The sequence below is a fragment of the Lonchura striata genome, chromosome 5 (assembly GCF_046129695.1).
Source record: "Lonchura striata isolate bLonStr1 chromosome 5, bLonStr1.mat, whole genome shotgun sequence".
Taxonomy (NCBI): Eukaryota; Metazoa; Chordata; class Aves; order Passeriformes; family Estrildidae; genus Lonchura; species Lonchura striata.
This window is the reverse complement of record NC_134607.1, coordinates 70,029,054-70,046,738: the sequence shown is the minus strand read 5'-3', so window position 1 is coordinate 70,046,738 and position 17,685 is coordinate 70,029,054. Positions and strand designations below refer to the sequence as shown.

At 47.2% G+C, this 17,685-nt stretch overlaps 1 protein-coding gene across 4 annotated transcripts in view; it reads left to right on the top strand.

Annotated features, from left to right (window-relative positions):
* Positions 1 to 10,058: 10,058 nt before the first annotated feature.
* Positions 10,059 to 17,685, top strand: part of PODXL (podocalyxin like) — a 46,485-nt gene continuing 38,858 nt past the window's right edge. For all 4 annotated transcript variants that reach the window (XM_077783704.1, XM_077783703.1, XM_077783702.1 and 1 more), the window contains exon 1: positions 10,059 to 10,181. In XM_077783704.1, the coding sequence (XP_077639830.1) occupies positions 10,142 to 10,181 (40 nt within the window). In that variant the 5' untranslated portion in view covers positions 10,059 to 10,141. The remainder of the gene's footprint in view (positions 10,182 to 17,685) is intronic.

Sequence of the window (17,685 nt, the reverse complement as noted above, 5' to 3'; positions counted from 1 at the left end):
TAGCAGGAAAATCAATCAGGTTCAACTTGGACAGAGAGGTCAAAGCCTTATATGATCCTTTTGCATCTTTTGCAGATGTTCTCCTCAGTTCTCCCTCACATACAGGATGCACAACATAATGAGAGCTTCCTTCAGTCCCAGAAATCCAGCAAAGTTCTCCCCAAAGCGGGGACCTTCTCACCATGTTTCTTACAGGAGCAGGTCCAGCCCAGCCCCCTGTTCTTCCCAGAATTTCCTTTTATTGTTCATCTCAGCAGAGTGAAACACAGACCACATCTGGAGTGCTCTCCTGGACACTCAGCTTTCCCACCAGCCACCCTGGAGAGGGGAGACCAGGCCACAAACCACAGATTGCTGGGGATTTATTTATTTATTTTCTTCTTTTTCTCACATCTGTCTTTTAAGCCTTCTCTTTTTATTATTTTGGTAGAGTTGCAGCCCATCACACTGCAGAGTGCCAGAGTACCCTTACAGATCTCCCTCCCTCACGATGCTCAGCCTGAGAGCCAAAACTGACATTTTTAGGACAAAACAATTCCCCTGACATCACCACCTGCATCTGTGAGCTGAATCCCTCCTCTTGCAGGTAGCAGAGAGCTGAGGCACGAAGCAGCGCTGTATCTGCTGTAAAATACCAAGGTGGAGGGTTGTGAATGCTGCTAATTGTCCTTCACTAAATGTCAGCTCCCCAGGTACCTCATTAACATCCTCAGCACAGCCAAGAGGATGTGGCTTTATGCTGTGCTGGGACAGGAATGCTCTCCATGCCTGTTGTGCACAGCACTGAGCAAAAGGCATCTTTAGAATCCATTTGAGCTTTCTTAGATCCATCTGAAGCACAAGAATGAACAGTAATATTCCTTAGCTCTAGTAAATCCCATCTCATTGCCAATGTCCCAGGCTGAAAGGAGAATTCCTTTTTACTGGTAGAGGCTGCAGGCATTCTGCCTCCTGGCTGGCTTGATCTCAAGGAGGTGAAGTGTTTGCACAAGGTCTCCTGGCAACAATTTCCCAGTGCCTGGGCAGTTTGGTTTAAGCCAAATCAACAGTGGCTCCACATTTGGGATGATTTGGGTTAATAACTCCTGCCTAACTTATCCTACATCCGAGTGCCAGAGAAGTTAAAGCCCCCACAGATCACCAGTCCCCAGCTGCAGCAGGGGAGACACCACAAACCTGCCCCAAGGTCAGCACTTTGCTGGGGCCCCCAGCACCAGCAGAGGGGAGATGACGACAGGACCTCACACCTCCATGGTCTTTCCATTCCCTGCTGCTTGGAAAGCTCTGAGCTGTCTTTTCTTTTCAAACACCACACAAACATTGTCATGCTGGGGGTGTTGCTGGTGAGGGCACCTGCACAGAACTGCAGGAATGGTGAGGAACTGGCTGGATGGGGATTTTTCCTGCTACCTCACCATATTTCCCCTTTTCCCCTGGCTATTTATTGCTATTCTTTTGCAACTGGAGGGGGAGAGAGCTGCAGCTGACCTCTCCTGAAGAGTACTCTATCCACAGGTTTTGATGCAAGCAGGACTTCTCCTATCTCTGCACTTCTCCAGCAGGGAAATTTAACTCCATCCTTGTCAACCTTGCAACCAATGTCCTTCTGTAATTCCCATTACTGCTGATGAGAGTGACACATTTCCACTAACTGGGCCAATGTCCCTCAAATTAGTCTTCACTGAAACATGGAAGCAAGGAAATAAAAGGGAAGCAGTGTTTCAATTAGCTCCCAGTTTGTTTTCAGCCTTGTCTTTAAATAGGAGAATTCCACATAAAGTGTTTAAAAACCCCTCACATCTGAGGAAGCAAAAGAGAAAATGTGTTTATCTGTACAAAGCTTTAGTTCATAGAAATAATAACATTTATTATTTCCACTGCATGTTCTTTCTGTAAATGTCAAAACCTTTCACAGACCCAGCCCATGACCATCTTGTTAATCTCGCTGAGGTGCAGGATGTAACTTGGAGTTTGTGTTGAGAAACTGAGGAACTGGAAGGGAAAATGGCATTTTAAAAACTAAACCAACATGAGCATTAGAAATGAGATTTAGGAGTGGGGTTCAACTCATCTGATTGCAAGAAGTGACTCATCTGGCCTAGCTTGAATTCCCCTTTCCAACAGCACCTTTCTCACCTTAATTTACCACAAACAAACACCAGCATAAGGATTGGAGTGCTGGGGTGACACAGGATGCACACCAACTTGCCGTGCTGATGTCCACGGAGGTTTTGGGGGTGGAAGGAAGCCCTCTGAGGTGATTCATGTGTCAGCAAGCCATGGCCTGCACCAGGCATGAAGGAAACTGCTCACAAGGCAGCTGGGAGCACCAGCCTCATGGTGGACATTGGAGTGGGGAAGAGGAAATAAGATTTTTGATAGTTCTGGAGCACCTGAAGGGGTCATCCACTATTCTGAGACATGAGGGTTTCATTTGACCCCTTCTAACATCTTTAATTTTTATCCATGTCTAAAAAAGCACCAAGGGAAGCAGGAGGACAGCAACTGAAACACAGGACAGGGGCAGAGATACAAACAGGGGTTTGTCCAAGGCTACCTGACCCAACCCAACCCAGCTCAACCCAACCCAACCCAACCCAACCCAACCCAACCCTCTGACCCTCACTCCCAGCCCTCACTGTCCCCCAGGCACCCTTACAAAGCCCCAACCACATCCTAAATGCTCCACAAAGACAAACCACAAGCTCCCTCCCATCCCCTTCCCCACTCCAGGCTCCGAAAACCTCCCCTCATCTCTAATAATTCAAGGAGCTTTGTTATGACAGGGCAATGCACTTAATGGAGAGTGAAATTGAAGAAGAATGTGTGGAAGTTGCAGCTTTTATCTCTAAAACAAATAGTGAATTCCTCAGGGCTGCTGCAGCCCCAAACAATGATCCAAGCTGCCGGACCTTTGCAGGTTGCCCTGGAAACCTCCAGGCTTTTTTGGGGGCAGATCCTTGTCAGAGGGAAGAGTTGGTGGCAAGGCCACTCCGAAGAGATGTGGAGTTGTGTTTGGAGAGCAGTGTGTGCCCAAGTGCTGCAAGATATTTAGGTTGTACAGGTGGGAAATTCCCACTGAATCCAGACTGAGATTTCAAGTAGTTTCCCTGCTCCATCTAGAAGGAAGCATTGCTGATCCTTTGTCCAACAAAATAGTGCAATCCATCCCAAATTTCTTCTTGAGGTCTTCCACTGGTCCTTCACAGCCCACAGACTTCTGCAGGAGTCTGGAGGGAGGATGAACACAGGGGATTCTGGAGCAGGAGTCATCCACTCACTATTGCTGGAACTCAAAATGTTCCTCAGACATTTTTGGAGGTTCCGGGCCCAGGTCAGAAGCATTTGAGACCCTGGCAGGCAGCTGGAAACAGCTGGGATTTTGAGTTTGAGCCATGGAATGACTTACCAACCTTGCAGGAAGAACAGGAAGTCACAAAAGTTTAGATATTAGAGTAGAAGTATTTACAAAGTAGAGGGAAGAATTTTTTTAGTATTGTACAAGGGGGTTTTGGGGGTTTTACTTTGTACATGGGGGTCAGAGGTTTTAAGATGGAGGAATGTAGGCTGGTCCTGTTCCTCCCTCTTTCTCCTTCCTTACCTCCATGATCTTGGTGATGTTGGCACTCACAGATTGGTTTAGAGTAGAAAATCACCATTTAATATAGGTAATAGGCATTGGGATAAACTGTAAACATGTAACACGTAATGTACCATATAAAAGATAGAAAATCACCATTTAATATAGGTAATAGGCATTGGGGAAAAACTGTAAACATGTAACATGTAATATACCATATAAAAGATAGAAAATCATTTAATATAGGTAATAGGCATTGGGGAAAAACTGTAACCATGTAACACATAATGTACCATATAAAAGATAGAAAATCACCATTTAATATAGGTAATAGGCATTGGGATAAACTGTAACCATGTCACACGTAATGTACCATATAAAAGATAGAAAAGCACCATTTAATATAGGTAATAGGCATTGGGATAAACTGTAACCATGTCACACGTAATGTCCCATATCAAAGACAGCAGCAGCCCTGGGTGGGAGAGAAGAAGCAGTCGGGGTCAGAGAGGATGTCAGGGTGTGTGTGTGCCTCTGCCTGAGCTGTGAGCAAACCACAGCAGCCCCAGAAGAAAATCCTTTAGATAACTTGCAATAAACTGCCTTGAGACCCAACAGCAGAGACTGCTGAGCCTTTCTTTGGTAGCTCGGCTTGGAGGAGAGACTTTTCCACCACATGGAACCCCTGAACCAGGCTGGAGTTCCGACAACTATGACATTGGAAAAAGAGTTGTCTGAATTTTTCTCTGCACCTTCCTGAGGAGGGGAGGTGGAGAAGGAGGTGCTGAGCTCTACTCCCTGATATCCAGTGGCAGGGCGTGTTGGAATGGTTCAAAACTGTGCCAGGAGAGGTTCAGACTGGACATGAGGAAGCATTTCTTTACCAAGAGGGCAGCTAAACACTGCAGCAGGCTGTTGGCAGCTTGCTGAAAATGAGGTTCCTTGCTTTCTCTCTTGGCAAGTTAAACCCAAGAGAAACATAAATTTCACCTGTTTGAGTGGCCAAGTGCAGAGAAAAGTGGAAGAACAGAAGTCTTCAAAATAAGGTCACAGCTGAGATCAGGAGATTATTTCAGAACTGAGGGCTGAGCCTGGATTTTGTAAGTCTTTGTCTAATACCAATAGGATTTTTGCCTCTTCACTCACAGAAGTTCAGGAAAAGACAGCTGGCATTGTGAGCAGTATCCCAGGCTGTTCTTGGCTTTCTCAAGATAATTCCTGCTCTTGAGGCAAGCTGCATTTTTTTTCCTTCTTCTGGGTCAGGTCCAGGCTAAGGGACAGACTCCCACGTGACACTTCTGACTCCCCATCTTCTGAGATACAAACATCAGACCTCAGGTATTTTTGTCTCTTGATGAAAGAAGGGTAGTTTGGCTTTGGTGGTTTTTATTTTTTTGCTTTCCTTCCTGAAATAGCCTCTGGTGATCTTCAGCCCAGGAGTCCACAGGCTGTTGCTCACACTGTTACTCACGTCAGAGGTATCAGCCCTTCCTCTTCCTCATCTCAACCCCAAATCTGAATTCCAAAACACCATTCCTTGGTGCCCAGTGGCACAAGGAGGTTGGTGACGACATTCAATAAAATCGGATTACTGGCAAGTTACATGATCCCCAGCTGGATCTCAGCCAGAGATTTTCAAGCTGTGCAGGCTTCCCTCAGTCATTTTCTGTGAGAAGAGGTAAATATTGCCAGGCTGCCTGGAGACGTCAGTCAAACATTGTGACGAATCTGGACGCAGCCAAGAAGGAATTACAAGGTACAGAAAAGATAAAACTGTCTTGGGGGATTTATCCCAGCACTGGGAAGCACAAGAGCACCTCCTTCTTTATGTTTTCCTCTCCTTTGTCCAGTTTACTTCAAAACTGCAGAAGAAATAGGATGTTTATACCCTTCGGGGAATCAGAAAAATATTTTGAGATTTCCCCAACAAGGAAATCTTGTATCATGTGGAGTCCTCCTCCTCCTCCTGAGAAGGTTTCAGCCCAGCTGACTTGCATACCTTGAAACCACTGACTCCCTGTGCTGTTCTTTCAGAGCCTTACATAAATATTTGGCTGGAACACACAGACCCAGGTAAATGTGAACCTGTGTGCAGCCACATCAATGTCAGAATTTAAAAAACACACTTGACTCACTTAAGCCCATGAGATTTTAAAATAATCATAATGTCAATAATAAATTTTAATGTAAATTCTTATTTTTGGCTCCCACTTCTCAGACAAATGTGCAGGCCATTCTCCAAAGGGTTTCCCTTCACCTCGGAGACATTCATGTTTGGAGTTGAAAGCAAAAGCCTCTACATAATTTCCTGGCTCTGTGGTTTTGGTATTTAGGAAAACCTCCATAGCTGGGCTACTCGTGATAAAGCTCCTAGTTAGCAATGCTGCATGCCTTGGGGTGTCAAAGATTGTTTCCATCTTTCTGACAAACACCAATGCCTTTTTGACACCCCAAGAAAAGTGCCCAGTTTCCCAAATTAAGTTTGGGGTTTTTTTGTGACCTTTTCCCCAGCTGATGGATGGGATGTACTTTATCAGACACCCAGCTTTTAATCAATCATGCTAAATATCCCTTTTTTTTTTTTTTTTTTTTTTTTTGCAATCAGCTGCTCATGATTCATAGCCATGACCTGACACCCTCAGTAATTACCCCCTTTCCAGCAGAGGCAGATTTGGAGCCGGCACAAGTGGGAAGGCACCTGTATCCTGCAAATAATGGGAAACCTTCTTGCTGCCCTCCTGGGAAAGGAGGCTTAGCTCCATGTTTCTGGATGAATCCCTGTTTTCCAAGAAGTGGAGGCCATGCTGTTGTTTCAGCCACCGTGGTAATTGCCAGCAGCCAAGGTTTGAGGAAACAAAAGAGCGTCACGTCCAACAAGTCTGCTGAGAACTCACACGACTCCCTGTGTAAGTGCCTGGGTGCATTTTGTGGTAATTAAGAGAAAGCCTACACCCCAAATCAGCAGTCTGGAAGGCTCAGATGCTCAGGGGATGAAGCTCCATCCTCTTTGCCAAAGGACCAGCACAGCCCAGATCTGCTGATGGCTGGTGGAATTCTTCTCCTGACTCTCATGAGTTACAAACATCACACAACAAAACCAAATCCAGCCTGACTCTTCAGTGGATTTCAGACTGTTCTGTTTGCCTTAGGTTGCTGCCAAGGGAGCTCTGTTCTCTGTTATTCCCACAGAGGAGACCCAACACACCTTGGGGAAAGTCCCTTCTCCCAGGCAACGAGCCACTGGATATTTTTGCAGTGTTTTATGGACACTGGTGCCATAAACAGAGAGTCTGAGGAGCTCAACATCACCTCCCTCCTCTCTATCCTGGAATCTGCTCTGCTGAAGCAGCCCAGGTTTTTCCTTGGGCTGTATTGGCTTAGCAGTTAACACCAAAAACTGGGAGAGAGTGTGTGCGTGTGAATGGGATCTGTTATTAAAAATATTCCTCATGGGGGAGAAGGAACTGCCTCTCTGATGCTGGCAGGATTAATAATGTGTACCAACCCTTTCATTCATTTACTGCAACTCAAGTTTCACAGTTTTGGGTGCTGTGTAGTGCACAGTTGCATCAAGAAGAGGTGAGGCTGAACTGAGGCATCTGGAAAGTCTCTCATAATGTTAAATATAAGTTTATTATTTTTTATTTAATGTTTGCGTATTTTGGTTTTATATTAATTTAGATTTTTTTTTGTTTTTAGATATTTTTTAGGTTTTTTTAAAAAGTTGTAAATTAATTTTTTTTTAGTTTGTGAAGATTTTAAATTTTTTAATATTTATTTCCTCTTTTTGTATTAAAAATTTTATTATATAAAAGTTAATTTTATTAAAAGTTAATTTTATATAAAAGTTAATTTTATTATATAAAAGTTAAATCAGGGAAAGAAACCTTTTCTGGGGACAATATGCAAAGCAGGGAGAGCTGAGCCAGCAAACCCAAGCATGTGCTTGTCTTCTGAAGGTGAGCTTGCATCAAGAACAAAGTCCAGCTGTAACTGAAGGGATCAAGAGAACCGTATTTAAAAAGTCATTTTTTGGGTGAAGATGTCTTTACCACCTCTGGGACCAGGCTGGGAAGGTTCTGGTTCAGCCAGAGCCAAGAAGAGGATTCAGTGCAGAGCCCTGAGTTTATTTTCAGTCTCCTCCCAGCTGCAGTGAGCACTCCTTGCCTGAACACCACAAAACAACTTTCAGTGCCTCAACACAAAACAGTGCCAAGATTTGATCATAATTTTGTCCTTCATGCTTTTGGGTACATGGCTTCCTTTGAAGCATTCTGAAACAGGTGGAAATTTTTCCCAGAAAACATCCTGTGAAAATGTACATTCTCTGGGGGGAAGAAGAGGGGTGAGTGTTTGTGTGCAGAAGGTGATCCCAAATTAATCCCATCTCCAGATGAAAACTCCAAATAAACCCCCATCCCTGTTGAGAATCCCCAGACAAACCCAGTACGGATGAAATCCTCAAGTAACCCACACCTGGATGTGAATCTGAAATCAAACCCCAAGCTCTCATCCAGATGAAAATCCCAAATCCACCCCCATATGCTCATCCTGATAAAACTCAGGCATTTTTGCCATGCATGTAGGAATCCCAAAGAGATCCCCAATTCTGCATCCAAACAAAAATCCTAAATCCTTGTTCATGTGGGTTGGAATGCAAAATCAATTTACAAACCACCATTCAGATTAAAACTCCCCATCTCCCACAAATCTTCACCATGATAAAAACCCCCAGTCCACCCTTGGTTCCAGTGAAACCCCCAAATCACTCCTATGTAAATTGAAATACAAAATCATCCTCACTCCTCCCATTCCCAAAAAACACCCCAGATCCTCCCCAGCATCCCAAATCCAAGGAAAACCCAACCCCCCCCACACAGATGGGAACAACACATCCCCCCTCAAATGACCCACCCTGACAAAAACCCCAAATCTTTCCAGTCTTATCCTGATGAATATTTCAAGCTCCCTCCAAGCCTCTATCCCAATGGAAATCCCACATGCACTCCTAAATTGAATGTAACCCCCAAATCTCCCCATGTAATTGAAAATCCCAAATCCCTTCCCCAGATTTCCACAAATCCCCACCTGAATGAAACCCCAAAAATCCTCCCCAACCCTCCAATTCTAACAAAACCTCCAAATACCCCCATGTAGTTGAGAACCCCAAATCCCAACCCCACATCCCCATCCCAGTGAAATCCTCAAACCTCCCCATTCAGCTGACAACCCCAAATCCCAATCCAAACAAAACCCCTAAACCCTCTCCAACCTCCTAATTCCGAAGAAACCCTAAAGCCCCTCACCAAAATCCTAAAGCCCCTCTCCAACCAAATCCCTAAACCCCTTTCCAACCTCCCAACTCAAATAAAACCCCCAAATGCCTCCATTGCAATTGAGAACCCCAAATCCCCCCATACCCCTATTCTAAAGAACCCCAAGCCCTCTCCAACCTCCCAGCTCCGATGAAACCCCTAAATTCCCTCCAACCTTCCAACTCCAACAAAACACCCAAATCCCTCCAAGAAGTTGAGAACCCCAAACCCCATCTCCCATACCTCCATCCTAACAAATCCTTTAAACCTTCTCCAACTTCCCAAATCCAATGAAACCCCCCAAATTCCTCCATGAAGCTGAGAAGCCCAAATTTCCCTCAGACCTTGTGTCCCAATGAAGTCTCCCCCATTCCCTTTGCAGGTGCATCCCCCTCTCCTTGCTGCCCACTCTGTCCTCATCCCCATCCCATCCCCATCCATCCCCATTCCAATCCCCATCCATCCCCATCCCCATCCCCATGCCCATTCCCATCCCCATCCCCATCCCCATCCCCATCCCCATCCCCATCCCCATCCCCATCCCCATTCCCATCCCCATCCCCATCCCCATCCCCATCCCCATGCCCATTCCCATCCCCATCCCCATCCCCATCCCCATCCCCATCCCCATCCCCATCCCCATCCCCATCCCCATCCCCATCCCCATCCATTCCCATTGCCATCCCCATTCCCATCCCCATCCATCCCCATTCCAATCCCCATCCCCATCCCCATCCCCATCCCCATCCCCATCCCCATCCCCATCCCCATCCCCATCCCCATCCCCATCCCCATCCCCATCCCCATCCCCATCCATCCCCATTCCAATCCCCCTCCCCATCCATCCCCATTCCAATTCCCATCCCCATTCTAATTCCCATCCCCATCCCCATCCCCATCCCCATCCCCATCCCCATCCCCATCCCCATCCCCATTCCAATTCCCATCCCCATCCATCCCCACCTCCATCCCATCCCCATCTATCTCCATCCCAATCCCCATCCATCCCCATCCCCATCCCCACCCCTCCCACCTCCATCCCACCCCGGCGCTCTCTCCCCCTTCGCCGGGGGCGGAGGCGGGGGCGGTCCGGGGCCGTTCAGCGCCTCCCCCGGCGGCGGGAGAAGGGGGGGCCGGCGGCCGGGGCCGTGGCCGGGGCCGGGGCCGGGGGAGGGAGGGCATCGCCCGCCCGCCCCGCCGGGAGAGAGCGCCGGGAGCCGCGCCGGGACGGCCGCGCCGAGGCACCATGCGGGCTGCGGGGCTGCTGCTGCCGCTGCTGCTGCTCGGTGAGTGCCGCCGCTCCGCTCCCCGCGCCTCCTTCCCCGCCTCGAGCATCCCTGTCCTCTCGCCGCGCTCCGCTTCTCCCGTTACTATTGGCGAGTTTTGGCCGAGAAGCAGCTGGGGGACGCCTGGCTTTCTGCGGCTTTATCGCGGCTCTTCTCGGAAGCCCGGGCACATCCAGCCCAACTTGGGGCCGCAGTGCTGCTTCGTTCTGCGGAGGGACCAGCCGAGCCTCCAGCTCTGCCCGCCCGCATCCCGCTCCCCAAACTCCCCAAGCCCCCCAAGCCCCCCAAGCTCGGGGGCTCGGGCTCGTGGGAGAGCGCCGAGCTTCTCACCGCACTTTTTGGGGTCCCATCGAGCCGGGGCGGGGGGCTTTGGGCTGTTCTTGCAGTGGTCCAGGTGCTGCACCCGCGGAACGGGAGTGGGAGATGGCGCGGGAGAGGATGGGGAATGCTGCTGGAGACAGCGGTTCCCTGGTGGGAGTTGGGAAAAGGTGAAACTGGAGAATCCTGGGGAGGTTTGGGAGTGGAAGCGGTTCGGGGGTGCTGCGGTAGTGTTGGGGTCAGGGTGAGGTTTGATGGAGTGGGAGTTGTGGTTCTCTGCTGGGGTGTTTGGTTGGAGAGGTGGCCATAAACCACATGGAAAAGTAGCAAGGAAAGGAAAAGCACTGATGCTTTCCAGTGTGAATAAAGGTTAGGGAGGAGAGGTGCATTTCTTCCTTGTAATCAGGGAAGGTGGGGGAGATGAGAAAATAAAAGAAAATAAAATAAAATAAAAAGTAAAATCCTGCTCCAACTCATGGCTCTCTGAAGAGCCTCTGCAGAGATGAAATGTGCTTTTATCCAAGGTAACAAAAGCTGGGGGATGCTCCGGAGGTAAAAGCACAAGTGGAGGCAGGGCCCTGGGGATTTAACTCTGGGGTGAATTCCCAGAGGTCTCACTCAAATCTCTGCCTGCTCCTTGTTTTTCCTGTTCCTCTTGGGACTCACGGGTTTGGTGGGCGAACAGGTGTAAACCCCCACCTGTCCCTGATGCCAACATGGGATTTAAAAGAGATTTTCCTTCCCATTAAAATTCAGGAAGCCCTGAGCATCATTAACACTGGCATAAAGTAGGAGCTGTTCGTGCAATTTTTCTTGTGCTGGCCAGAATTTAGCTGAGTTTAGCTGAATTTGACTTCTCAGGAGGTTTTGTTCTGTTTTCCAAAATGAGGTGATAAACACACTGGGACTGGGACAAAACGGGCTCATAGTGGGAGTGGGGACAGTGTGGGGGACCTGTTTCTATAACACTCTGAAATGACCCTATTACATCTTTCTCAAAAATTAATTGATTAAATCCTTCACAACAGTGCTTTCTGCTATTCGTTGCTGCTCTTAAATTTTGAAATAAGCTCCTTAGAGATGCTTTTATGTTGCTCCCTGGGTATTGGAACCAGGATTTTCTTCCTTAGGGGCCAAGATAGGCTTCCCTATTTGCTGAGTGTTAGGGCTCAGAGTCCCAGCAGTGCTTAACTCCAAAACTGGAATCTGCCCTGGTCATCCGAGTTCCTCAAAGCCTAAAATTCATCATTTTTTCCCCTTCCTCCTTAAATGGGAAGAAGAAGTTGGGTTTGTAAGTGAAGCTGTAGTATTTTGGGTATCTTAGGAATTAATGATTGGGATGGAGCCTGCATGATTTGCTGTGTTTAAATTGGATGCGAAATGAGAGTTAGGGATTTCAGAGCTGGTTTTTGGAAGGTGACAATTTCTGTGTGTGGGGCAGAGCAGGATCAGCCCAAGGTTGCTGAAGTTTTTAAAAGCAGCACTCTGGGGTACAGCAATTTCCTTAGAACTACTGACTTCCAGGTTTGTACATCCCAACTCCCTGATTTTGCAGAGATTCCTCTTTATATCCTTGCTTAAATCAGAAGAAAATCAGCTTTAGACAAGGCACAGCCAGTGTGTACAAGAGATGCAGCAAATACAGCATTAGGCAAAAAACATCTTTAAATTCCACCAGCCGGAGAGGGGCTCAGAGTTACCCATTACAGCATCTTCACGGCATATTTTATTTTATTTATTCCTTCTCCACATTGCATCTTGTATTCCCACTGACGGTCTGATAGGAAAATTGCATCAGGAAGAGACAAAAAATACTTTTTATTCCCAGGGGATTCAAAAAGCCGCAGCTCAAACCTGTCCTGGGGACAAAAAAAGGCAGGAAGGGTTTTTACCGGAGATCAAGCACGGAGCTCAAAGCAAACCACAGACTGATGGGTTGGAAATCCTTGTTGCCAAAACACCGATTTTCATTCCCAAAGCTGAATTCCCAGGCTACCTTCCCAGTACTGAGAGTTCCCTGGTACTGGGAGTTCGTGTTTGCTGAAGAGCTGTCAGAGATGTGCATTAAAAAAAAAAAACAACAACAAAACAACAAAACAACAAAACAACAAAACAACAAAACAACAAACAAACATTTTATCCATTGAATACTAATCCTGACACGAGCAGGGCGTCTCCAGGAGGAGAGAAAAAAGATGTTTAACCAGAGGGGTTTAGAATCAGCATCAAAGCAGAGAGTCTCTTCTAAGATATTTTGTCGCGGAGGAACTTTGATAAGACTTTTGCAACCTTTTTTGCCATTTTAGCCGTGCTAAACCTTCGATTCCCCACACGGACGGAGTAACACTACCCCGGGGGCTGTTTGGGAGGCTTAATTAAAGTGTTGTTTGTAAATCACTTGAAGATTCCTGGGTGAAAGGAACTGGAACCGTGCAATATACTGATTTAATTCCAGGGAATGGCTGTAAAGGCTTGTGAGGAGGGTGATCATTCATGCTGGCTGGAAATATCTGCTCTCAGCATTTACAGGGAGGCTGGGGTAGCACTTTGGTTATTACATTCCTTATAAAACATGTATTTTGCCTCTTCATCCACACTTCTAAAAGGTCTAAACAGGGAGTTTAGTCAAAAAGGTCTAAATAGTTTCACCAGCATGAGTTCTGGGGTGGTTTTTTGGGACTGGGGGAGGTCATTTACAGCCAGTGAGGATCCCTCTGGCTGCGCTGTGCCCCCATGATGCTGGGGGTTTTATTTATCTGTGAGATAAATAAATTTATATTATTTATTTATATCATTATTAATTTATTAATATTATGTATATTTATTTATCTGTGAGAGCAGAAAGGAGATGTTGGGGTTTAGGAACCCTAAATTTGCCCCTTTATCTATGATGCTGCTCTGGGTAGCCCATTTGCTGTGTTCCCAAGGACCCACCACACTGGTGGCAAAAGCACAAGTGGAGGCAGGGCCCTGGGGATTTAACTCTGGGGTGAATTCCCAGAGGTCTCACTCAAATCTCTGCCTGCTCCTTGTTTTTCCTGTTTCTCTTGGGACTCACGGGTTTGGTGGGCGAGCAGGTGTAAACCCCCACCTGTCCCTGATGCCAACACGGGATTTAAAAGAGATTTTCCTTCCCATTAAAATTCAGGAAGCCCTGAGCATCATTAACACTGGCATAAAGTAGGAGCTGTTCGTGCAATTTTTCTTGTGCTGGCCAGAATTTAGCTGAGTTTAGCTGAATTTGACTTCTCAGGAGGTTTTGTTCTGTTTTCCAAAATGAGGTGATAAACACACTGGGACTGGGACAAAATGGGCTCATAGTGGGAGTGGGGACAGTGTGGGGGACCTGTTTCTATAACACTCTGAAATGATCCTATTACATCTTTCTCAAAAATTAATTGGTTAAGTCCCTCACAACAGTGTTTTCTGCTATTCGTTGCTGCTCTTAAATTTTGAATAAGCTCCTAGTGATGCTTTTATGCTGCTCCCTGGCTATTAGAACAGCCAGCGTGTACAAGAGATGCAGTATATTAGGCAAAAAACACCTTTAAATTCCACCCAGATCCCCCTGAAGCCCTGTAGAGCTGGGGATGGGGTGAGTGGGGTTTTATCCTTACAGGGCGATGCTCCGAGGAGGTGAGACCCTGCTGTGACATCTGCCTGTGCTGCAGGGGCTCAAACCCCAAGCTCAGGTGCCTTCAGCAGCTTCATCTCCAGGGGGTGCAGGCAGGGTGATGCCTGTAGCAAACCCCCCTGTGGATGTGCAGGAATTCCTCCCTCCCTGCTGCTGAGCTGCTGGGGAGTGACACTTGGAAAGGTGCAGGTGGTGAGTCTGAGCGTGCACCTGACCTCCAGCGTTGTTCCCAGCCTGACACCACTCCTGCACGAGCAGGAACCACCCCCAGCTCTGCCCAGAGCAGAAGGAGAGGGTTTGAACCCTGCAGGAATCCGGGTGGCCCGGTTGGGTCCATTCCCCACGTGTGAAATGTCACCAGCCTCTCCAGGGCTCCTGCCAGCTTCCTGCTCCTCAGCCTGTTTACGTGCTCAGCTCCTTCCACAACTGGCCCATCTCCACCTAAGGATGTTGTTCCTGAATTCTTGCAATGCCTGCCCTTTCCTTCACAGAGAGAACCTGAGCAAACTTTGCTTTTTTTTTAATATGTTTTTTTTCTCCTTTCCTACTCTCTACGCAATGCACTCAGCCATCTGGCATTTCTTGTTCTCCAGCTACCTGTGCTCAGTCCACTGCCACCCCCATGGCTTTGCCAAATACTCCACGTTGCAGAGAGAAGCTCCTTTAGGCTTGGAATTGCCAAACAGATCCATGAAGTGTTTCACTTGCAGTTTGTGAGGCCACCCTGATTCTCCATTTGGGTCTTCCAGGTCCTTTGGGGATGTGCCATCCATTTCCCCCAAAAACCTCTCTGTTGGCATTTGGGCTTAATAAAAAAAAAAAAAAACAACAAAACCCTTATTTATTTTTTTCCCTGAACTGCCTGGTGGGGTGGTGTCCCACACCCCAGAGTGAGGGTGTTTCCTCCAGTGCTTTGTTGTTTGGGAGGTTTGGGGACAGTTTATCTGAGCTTCATTGGGTTTAAGCGATCTCATTATATACTTGTTTTTGTGCTAGGCTGAAGCCTTGCAGTGTTTTGCTCTGGGGGGCCTTTAGGAATACACAGATCCACTGCAAACAGGCAGGAGGGATGTGCTCTGCCCATATCACAGCTCCAGAGGTGCTCAGCCACTGGGGATATCCAAAATTATGTTAATTTTTATGCTAAAAAACCCTGTCTGGGAAGGCAGACAGAGCTGGGGAGAAACAGATAATCTTCCTTGTTACTGTACAAAAACCATATAAGATTTTTTTTTTTCAGCTGTAAACTGAAGAGGTGAAATGCTGTTTAAAGAACTGGCTGTGGTGGAGTTCCTCTCTCTGTTTTTCAAATGTTTGGTGGCAAGACTGTGCAGTGAGTGGTCAGGGATGGGGGTGATGCACTCAGCTGGGGCTGCTGTGGTACAAATAGCATCGAGAATTCAAAAGTGTAGATGTGGTGCTTAGGGACGTGGTTTAGTGGGAGGCCTGGCATGTTAGCTTAATGGATCTAATGTTCCTAGAGGTATTTTCCTACTAATTATTTCATAATTCCATGGGCAGGGACACCTCCTACTATCCCAGGTTGCTCCAAGCCCCATCCAACCTGGCCTTGGACACTTCCAGGGATCCAGGGGCAGCCACAGCTTCTCTGGGCACCCTGTGCCAGGGCCTCACCACCCTCACAGTGAAACTGAGGTTCCTTCAAAGATGACTAAACCTGTTTCAAGTTACCTGCTGGCTCTGAATTGCAAATCATGCTGGAAATAGTGGGAATTGGTGGGAGTCTTGGAAAATACCAATAGTAACTTTCATGCCTTTGGGGAGTGCAGAGCTCTGTGGTGGCTTATTTAGGGTGACTTTTTGAGTGACTTTATGCCCATATACACTTGATTTGAGCTGTTGTGTGTCTTAAAGCCAGCCTTTGGCACTGAATATTGCTGAAATCTGTTGGGAACCAGAAAATGCCAGGATACCCTAAAGAAACCCCTCTGTCCTTCAAGATTTGAAATTGATGCCTTGAGAAGGCTGACCTAGAACAGAGACTAGATGGAGCTAAAGAATAAAGTGGAGGGTAAAGAATAATAAAGAATTTATTAGGAGGCTTCAACAGATCCACCTTGGGCAGCACCAGAGCTCAGCCAGGGCTGCACCCAAATGAACAAAAATGGTCCCAAAATGAACCCAAATGAACCAAAATGGCCCCAAAATGAACCCAAAATGAACCAAAATGGCCCCAAAATGAACCCAAAATGAACCAAAATGGCCCCAAAATGCACGAGCGCTCCCGGGGGCTCTCCCTGGGATCAGTTCTGCTCCATTGGCACCTTGGAGTTCATTCCCATTCCAGCTTCAGCCCATCAGTCCCACCCTGCTTGTTTTTCTCTCTCCAGCCCACGGTGTTTGTGCTCCTGGGCTGAGGTTTGGATCATTTGTCCTTGGTGCCCAGCTGGAGCAGGAATTGTTTTGTGTCCCTGCTCTGTGCACAGAGCTCACCATCCCATAATGTGAAGCTCAGACCCACACACTAAAGCAGCTCAGAATGTGAAAATACAAAAACCAAAACCTGAACCATCATTTCCCCCCTGAAAGCCAAAACCTGAAGCATCAAAGCGAAGCTGCTCAAAAGCCAAAGGCACCAACATCCTTCATTACTCATCTGCCTGTTGGGTCCCAGGTCTTGCTGATGAAAGTTTTCTCACTACCAGATGTTCCTTTTTAGCAAATCTTTGTATCCCTGCAGCTCTGCATGTCTCAGGCACCTTTTCTGCCCCATAAATAACGTGTGGCTCACGCCTCGCTTGGCCGCGGGCCAGGCGCTCTCAGCAGACACCGGCGACAGTTTGGTGACAAAGCATTGCAAGGACACAAGGAGAATTCAAACAACTTATTAAAATCAACTCAGTGTGGTGTCTCAGCACCCAGCAGAGAGAGGGAGGGAGAAGGAACAGGAGCAAACCTTTATTTTGGGCAGTGGGAATTCCAGCACTGCTGGAACATCTACTTTTGGATGTGCATCCAAAAAGAGCAGCAGAGGGAAGGGAACAGGCCAGGCTGAGATTTGGCTTTCAGCAAGGCTCCACTGGTGAATAACATCCAAAATTCTGTGTCTTGGGGCTGGGGGGCAGCAGGAAGGGGATGGGTTCTAGTTTGGACAAACTGGGATGACTGGACTTGAGGAGGAAGGGAAAACTGGGAGTCACAGTGTGACTCTTCTGCTTTTTCTTCTCACTGAGGGAAGGGCATGGAGGTTCAGATATTTTTGTAAGGTGTTTAAGGTTGAAGCTGAGTTATGCTTGAATCCAGCTGTGTCTTCTGAAGGCAATTCAGAAGTGTCTTGGGATGATTTGTCTACTAGAGATGCTTGTTTCCATAAACGTTCCCCAGCATGGTCTGATGTTGCACCAAAAATATCCAGGACCTGCCCCTGGAAACACTTAAAACACTTACATTGTGTAACACTGTCTGTATGTGTTCAAAAATGTAAAAAAAAAACTGGTTTTGGAATTTGGATGAACTTCTTGCTGGTGGGTCAGGAGTGCACCCTAAAGGCTGCAAAATGAACAGGCAAATAAAAAGAATATGGTCCTTGGG